We start from the raw sequence: 7,755 nt of genomic DNA, 5'->3' as shown, positions 1-7,755 counted from the left end.
CACAAGCTCTCACTCTGGAGAGCTATTGTGACCTATCGGGTGAGAAATCACTTCCCTTATAGAGTGTGTGTGACCGCACCATGCACTGTAAGAGCAACAGGGAACCACGCCAGTGAATCATTTCTGAGCCTGAACTCCTGAGCGTGGCTTTCCACACGGAGGGAATAGCCCCCGGCCCGCTCAGCGCCCTGCCGGGGTAAACAGTGGGCGTTTTGTAACTGGGCTAGGTAGGAGCAGAGCCACTGCTCGGGACTCACCACAGTGGGGCCAGGAGACCGTGGGACACTCAGAAGCTGCCTCACAAGTCCTTCCTGGTGAGGCAGGGGGACCCCAAGAAGCAGAACGCACCAGCAAAGGGACTTGATATTCTGCTGGGGGCCACCAGCCAGCCAGCGAGAGGAACCGGCCCGGGCTGATGTGCCTCCGCTTCCCGCTTCACCGACAACTGCGCCAGGAGCAGTGCAGTCAGGCAGCAGCCAAACCGTGGGGCTGTTGCTGGCTGTTGCACACACAGGATGCTGTGTGCACAGGATGGGGGGGGGGGGTCTTGAAGAAGTGTCGGGGTTGCAAGAGTTGGGTTGTCTGAGAGTCAGGACTTGCCTGGCTCCTTGCCCGTCTCTCTCTCCCCCCGGGAGGGTCCCCTGGCCCTCCTGGGAGAGCTCAGCCCAGCAGGGCGGCAGTCTGTCCCGAGGCCCAGGCTCCACTCGCTCCACTCGGGACCAAGGAGCTCCAGGCCAGCTCCACGCAGGTCATCAAGGCAGCAACCTGAGGAAGTTAAGATTTTTAGGGGGAAAAGCAGGTTCCAAGTTATACAAACAGCTTAAGCTCACCCAGGTAAAAAGAAGGAAATACACCACCTACCAGCTGTAGCAACCTTTCAGAGTGAATTTTTTCCCTAGTTTTTTGCATTTTCTAAAATTGTCTATAATGAACATACAAGAAATAATCTGATATAATAAAAGCCTAATATGCTAAGTGTCTGGTCGTCAAGTTGTCCATTCAACCAATCAGAGCATAATATGCTAATGATATGCTAAGGCTGCTCAACCGCTCGCTGTGATGTGCACTGGCCACCAGGAGGCAGACGCTCTGACTGGTAGGTCAGCTTGCTGCTGGGGTCTGGCCGATTGGGGACTGAGCAAGATGGGCCACACACCCTGGAGCCCTCCTGTGGTCCCTCCCCGGCCCGATCGTGCACCGGTGGGGTTCCCCAGCCTGGCCTGTGCCCTCTCGCAATCCAGAACCCCTCGGGGGATGTCAGAGAGCTGGTTTCAGCCCAATCCCGCAGGCCAGGCTGAGGGACCCCACTGGTGCACAAATTCATGCACCCGGCCTCTAGTAAGAATAAAACAAGACTTTAAAAATCTCAAGGTCTGGCTCTGAACTTATGTCCAAGTTCTGGTAACAAAACCCACACAGAGGGAGCAGTGCCCACCTCACACCTGACAGGGAGACACAGCACCGACAGCTCCCGTGAGTGCAGGGGGAAGAGCAGGGAACCAGGGCCAGGGGACTTCCGGTCATCGTCCTCCGGGTGGGCGCTAAGGCGTATTCGCCTGAGGCCAGAGCTGGCCTCCTGCGTGCAGGCCTGGCCTTGCTTCCTCTTCAGGCTCCTCCCTCGTCCACTCTGCAGTCCTGCTTGGCTGTCTGGCTTCTCCCAGCCGGGCGGGCTCAGGAGGCAGCCGGGCAGCGCACAGCCGTGGTACCTGATGGGGCAGGGGAGGGCACGGCAGCCGGGCAGAGCTGGGCCCTGGGAGAAAGATACTTTCTCTCCCTCGGGGCCTCAAGCGCTGAGGATCCTGCAAGCCCAGAGCTGCTGATTCTGCAGCTGCAGAGAAAGGCGGCTTCTGGATGAGCCGAGGAATGAGAGAACGGTGCTCAGACATGGAGAGGCCGAGTCCTGGGTCATCGCTGGAGCCAATCTGCGAGCCCAGCCCCCGCCCCTGCAAGTTCTTCTCACTGATGCAATCACTTTCCTCCTGGAGCTTTCCGGAGCGAGTGTGGGTGGAATGTGTACCCCATTACAATGGAAAGACTCCTGGGGCAACCACTGTACAGGATAGGGGTCCGGAGACCGCACCCAACCCTACCCTGGCTCTCCGCTAAAGAACCCCCAGCTGCTCGAATGACTACGGAACTTGCTTTCCTCAAAAGTGATTAGAGCAAACTTACTCACCCGGGGAAGGCGACGGAGGAGGAGAGAAAATGGTCTACAGATCCTGGGCACTTCCCAGGAGACGTAATTGGTGTATCTGGGCCATCACTCATTCTCGGTTGCTGTAATTTTCAGCTGCAGCTTAAGCTGCTGAATATGAAGTAGCAGCTATTAATTAGTACACAGATTCATCAGTGATGAAATAGAGAGGGATTGGTCGGGGGAACGGAAGTATACATCACTCCACACGTCGACTCTCACCACGACTACACCAGTCTGCCTGCCGGGCTTCACTTAGGGGATCAGCTGCTGTCTTCTCTGACCCATGGCCTGGCCGCAGCCCCGAGGGCCTGGCCACTGGTGACGGGGCCAGCCCTCCCACCCAGCTCAGCCCAGTATCCCTTCCTGTTCTCTGAAGTGTCAATTTTAAGTTTACTATGTCCTAGACATGGCTTGTGCAGTGGCCTTGTCATCATTAACCCACTCCTGCCTTTTAACTTCCACTGTCATTTAAAAAATGCTGCCACTGAGAGTAAGGACGCGAGGGGAGAGACCACACCGTGCCCCAGGTGTCCGGCATCGAGGCCTGATGTCAATAAAGTTACGTAGGTAACGGTCACTGCTGTAACCGAGAGGTGTATTCCCTTCCTGCAAAAACAAAAACGCAACAAAACACAGCCCACTGAGTGCGAATGGGCATCACGAGCCCCCGGTCATTCAGAGCTGAGGCTGTGGGACAGCATCCTGCCCACAGCGGCGATGGAGGGGGCGCCGGGACCCGATTCAAGTTCGGGTCCCTGGGCCTCTGGAATCCTGCAGTGATGCAATGAGGGGCCCCGGTGATGGGAACAGGAGCTAGATGGTCCCTGTTTGAATTAAATGTTTTCTTTCAAATGTTCAGGCAGCCTCCTCCTCCTCCACCACCATAGCAACCAGGCGGCAGCTAGGAGAGCCGCCTGTGAGCTGGGCTGAGCTGAGGGGGAGGCGGCCTGGGAGTAGGGACCTCTGCTCCCCTCCGAGCCTCAGTTTTGGCATCTAGAATATGGGCACCACAACCTACTTGTCGGTTCCTGTCAACCCAGGTGCTCCAGGAAGCGGAGGCCCAGGCTGGACTCATGATGAGGGGGAAGGCCCGGGCTGGGGAGCCCCCTCATCATATTGCAGCTGGGGCTCGGCCAGGTGGTGGGGAGTCCCCGTGTCACGTTGTAGCCTGCGCTTCCCACCAAGCAGCCTGCCTGGTGCGCCTGCTGCATTGTCGCTGCAGAGGAGCCCGGGGAAGGGGGAGCGGGAGACAGGGCCGCGGCACAGACACAGGGATGGAGCTGCCTGCGAGCCCTGCGGTGAGAGGTCTGGGGGTCTCCCCTGCCGGGGCACAGGGCTCAGCTGTTCCCAGAGCCTGGTCAAAGCCCTGGCTGAAGTGTGTGCTTGAGGCAACCAATCGATGTCTCTCTCTCACATCAATGTTTTTCTCTCCTCCTCCCTCCTCCCTCCTTTACACTGTCTCTGAAAAGGCAATGGGGAAAATATCCTCGGGTGAGGATTAACCAAAATAAATGAATGAATCTCAGCACATCTGACAACTGGGTGCCCTTTCCCCCCCGAGTCCCCGGTGCTGACAACGGCAGTGAGAAGCTCAACGGGACCCTGAAGACGGGAAGTGGTGTTTCCTGCCGGGATCGCTCCCACTGCCTGGATCTCGGCCTTTACTGTTTCATACTTCCTCCTTCTGCAGCCCTTCCACTGGCCTTGGTTGGCTGGCGAGAGCCATTTGCAGAGCTGAAGTGCTGTTTCATAAACAAAGCTTTTAAAACAAGAACCCCGCTAGAAGCCTTTCAGGGGTGGAGGATGGAGCTCCCCCCAACCTGGCCTCCTAATAATGGCCCATGTACTGAGCCTGGCTGTGTGCTCTACAGGAATGCTCTCTGCAATCCTCACAACCACACGAAGAGGTCACAGGTGAAGAAACTGGACTCAATGTTCAACAGCTTGTCCAAGGCCCCCACCCAGCAAGCAGCATGGTCAAGAATCAAGCTGCAGGCCATCAACTCTAAAGTCCATGTTCTTTATTTAAAAAAATATCTTTATATTGATTTCAGAGAGGAAGGGAGAGGGAGAGAGAGGTAGAAACATCAATGATAAAGAGAAAATCACCCATCAGTTGCCTCCTGCAGGCCCCCCACTAGGGGCTGAGTCCACAACCCAGGCATGTTCCCTGACGAGGAACCCAACCGTGACCTCTTGGTTCATAGGTTGACATTCAACCACTGAGCCATGCTGGTGGGGCTAAAGCTCTTGTTTTTTTAGTTGTTAATTACGTACTTACTTAATTTAAAATTTTTAAAAATAATTCTGTATTGTTGAAAGTATTACGTGTCCCCTTTTATCCCCCATTGACTCCCTCCACCCGCCCCCAGCATCCTATTGTCTGTGGCCATGGGTTATGCATATGTACATACAAGGTCTTTCGTTGATTACCTCCCACCCTCCCCCACATTCCCTCCGAGATTCCGCACTCTGTTCCATGCTTCCATGTCTCTGGATCCACTCCGTTCATCAGTTTATAAAGCCCATGTTCTTAATCACTGTATTCAACTATTTTATTCATCTCCCTTCCCTCTCTCAGTTTGGTAAACCTTTCCTTCCCCAACAACTAGAGGAGGCCTTTCCTTGAGGCTCAAGCTTAGGCAAGAAGCATCCTGGAAGGAAACAAGACGTGGAGCCCTGGCCAGTTTGGCTCAGTGGATAGAGTGTTGGCCTGCGGACTGGAGGGTCCCAGGATTCTGGTCAAGGTCACATGCCCAGGTTGCGGGCTTGATCCCCAGTAGGGGGCATGCAGGAGGCAGCCGATCAATGATTCTCATCATTGGTGTTTCTCTCTCTCCTTTTCCCTTCCTCTCTGAAGTCAGTAAAAACACAGTTTCAGACGTGGAGGTGCTTGTGGCCCTCCTGAGCCGCTGGACTGTGGCTCTCAGATGCGTCTGCGGACACAGGCATCTTCCAAGAGCTCTTGAGTTCCTTCATTCTGCTGCTTTAGTACTTACCTTCCCTTGACTGTGGAGGTCATTTTATCAATATTCAATGTCAAATTCATGGAGAACTGAAAGATGGGAGGAGAAAAGCAGTGATATGACACTCTTTTCAGCACTGAATGCTTTCTGCCCATTTGTCCTAACCCTTCTTTCCTTCTCTTTAGGTAAAAGACACAGTAGGACAGAGCACAGAGATTGGTCAACAAATGACCCAAAATAAAGAGAAAGCTTCACTTCTGATTCAAAAAGGTCACGCCAGTCACAAAGGCTTCCAACAGCTGGGACCTCAGCCGGACCACTCCACCCGCCGCCCACCGCTGGGCTGATGACAGAACATGCCCGGTTTTAATTCCTTAAATGAGGAGCACAGTGCGGTCCTGTAGGCTTCCCACTGCTGGGCGTTTTCTGGTGAGCTCAGGAGAATGACTCCCATCTCCAGACTGAAGCCTCCCCAAAGCAAAGGCCAGAATGCCGCTGGAATTCAACAAATACTGTCTTGCAAGGCCCTTCACCAGGGCAAACTGGGCATGAATTCTGAGACACGTGTGACTTGGCCAGAGTGGCAGAGCTGACACAATGTCATGACACTCCAGCAGCAGAAGGAAATGCAAGATCACATAGCCATGAGCTCGTTCTGAATCAGGTAAGGCAGTAACCCAACACGTCTAGTAATTTACTGAACATAAAGATGAAAATGACCAGCCTGGTGACCATAAAAATCCGCAGGGGTTGAGCACACTGAAAGGGATTTTTGGTGGTAGATTTCAGAAAAAACGGCTAACACCTTTGGAGGGCTAGTTCATAAAACGAGAGACAAAGAGTCTCACTGAATAGAGCAGCCAAATTCAATGCTGGCAGGAGTCAGCATGCAAACGGCCTCCATTCTCCTGAGTTATAGGCAGTTTAAAGCTGTCAATTTAGTCAGCATTGAGATCCACCATGCAACTGTGCATGTCAGCTAAAGTGCTATTGTGTGCATAAATCCGTTTTTATTTGTAGCAGAAAGGCATCAATTACCTCACGTTACAATATGTAATTAAGTAAATGTGCTATTTTGCTTAGCCTTACAGGATAAATATTTTACTACTGTAAGAATAGAAGTTGTGATTTTAACAAGCCACATTTCAACAGAAGAACTGCGAATGTGAGAAAGTCTTTCACTACCTAAGCCATGTCCTTATATGGTACATTCTAGAGATAGTTGACCTCCAAGAAACATCCAAACCTGTAGAGAATTTTTGTGAGTTTATTTGAGCCAAACTGATGACAACTGCCAGGAAGCAATATCTCAATGGATTGAGAAAATGCTCCAGAGAATGGCAGTCTGACAGGCTTAGGCCGTGACTACCTGCCGTGACTCACTTTTAGTTAGGGATTATTATATACATTAGAATCACAGGAGACATAAGGGGGTTACATGAAATCCACTGATGACAGATCAGGGAGGCGGGAGAAAGTAAAGTGGGGAAATCTCTGAGATTGAATAAAAAGTCAAATGCCGAGCCCCACTGGTGTGGCCCAGCTGGGTGAGTGTCATCCCGTGCACCAAGAGATGGGTTCGATTCTGGTCGGGGCACATGCTCGGGTTGCAGGCTCGATCCCCAGTAGGGAGAGTACAGGAGGCAGCTGACCAACCTCTTTCTCATCAATGTTTCTCCTCACCCCCTCTCTAAGATCAATAAAAACATATATATTTTTAAAAAGTCAAACGAAGAGACACTTCTTTTACATCGGCAAGTACAGGATAGTTAATACATTACAGCACAGAGATGCCATGTGGGCAACAATGAGGGGTTCTGTGGTCTCATGCCCTGGTGGGAGGTTGTACTACCAAGGGGTCTGGAGAAGGGGATGACTCTGACATTCTGACATTCCAAGGATGTGTTATTGCCAAGCTAATTCCACCATGTCATAAATGCAAGAAGTTTCATCAAAAGGTTGATGGACCCTTGAGGACTGCCTGCTGGAAATGGCTAAGGGCATTTCCCCACACCTAAAGATTTGCATAGATGATTACTTGCTGCCAGACAGCTGAGGGCATTTTAATCTACATGTTATTGCCTCCTACTGACCAAACACCAGCCAGGCAGTTCCCCCAATATGACAATGGATTCTGTATACTAACCCTGGCCTTTGATGTGTATATCTACCTTGCTTTAGGACAAATCCTTATCTAATAAAAGAGAAACATGGTAATTGGCGTACAACCGCTACCCTTCCCATTGGCTAATCAGCGAGATATGCAAATTAACTGAGAGCCAAGATTGCATTGGGCAGCCAGGCAGCTGGAAGCTAACATGAAGGCTTGCTTGCTTCAGTGACAGAGGACTCCAACGTTCCCCTGCCTGACTTACCGGCCTCTCAGCTGCACTCTAAGCAACTATGTTACAAAAATAGAAGCTAAACAAAACCCCAGGCTTCAGCCAGCAGGACCACAACATTGTTTCAAATACAGAAGGGTAAACAAAGGCCAAAAACCTGCTTTCAGCAGCGGAGGTCTCATAGCTGGAGCCGAGCCTCAGAGCTAAAGCTGGCCCGGAATAAAAAAAAAAAGGAGGGGTTGGGAGGCAC

The 7,755-nt window shown here is 52.0% G+C and overlaps 1 protein-coding gene across 1 annotated transcript in view; it reads right to left on the bottom strand.

Annotated features, from left to right (window-relative positions):
* PHF21B (PHD finger protein 21B) overlaps positions 1–2,268 on the bottom strand; it is a 79,890-nt gene extending 77,622 nt beyond the window's left edge. The window contains exons 1-2 of the mRNA XM_015570740.1: positions 2,177–2,268; positions 1,443–1,706 (exon numbers count right to left, since the gene is read on the bottom strand). Coding sequence (XP_015426226.1) covers positions 1,443–1,706; positions 2,177–2,268 — 356 coding nt within the window. The remainder of the gene's footprint in view (positions 1–1,442; positions 1,707–2,176) is intronic.
* Between the last annotated feature and the right edge of the window lie 5,487 nt (positions 2,269–7,755).

This window comes from Myotis davidii, unplaced genomic scaffold, assembly GCF_000327345.1.
Source record: "Myotis davidii unplaced genomic scaffold, ASM32734v1 scaffold67, whole genome shotgun sequence".
In the NCBI taxonomy this organism is placed as follows: domain Eukaryota; kingdom Metazoa; phylum Chordata; class Mammalia; order Chiroptera; family Vespertilionidae; genus Myotis; species Myotis davidii.
The sequence above is the reverse complement of the archived record's forward strand: the minus strand, read 5'-3'. Positions and strand labels throughout refer to the sequence as shown.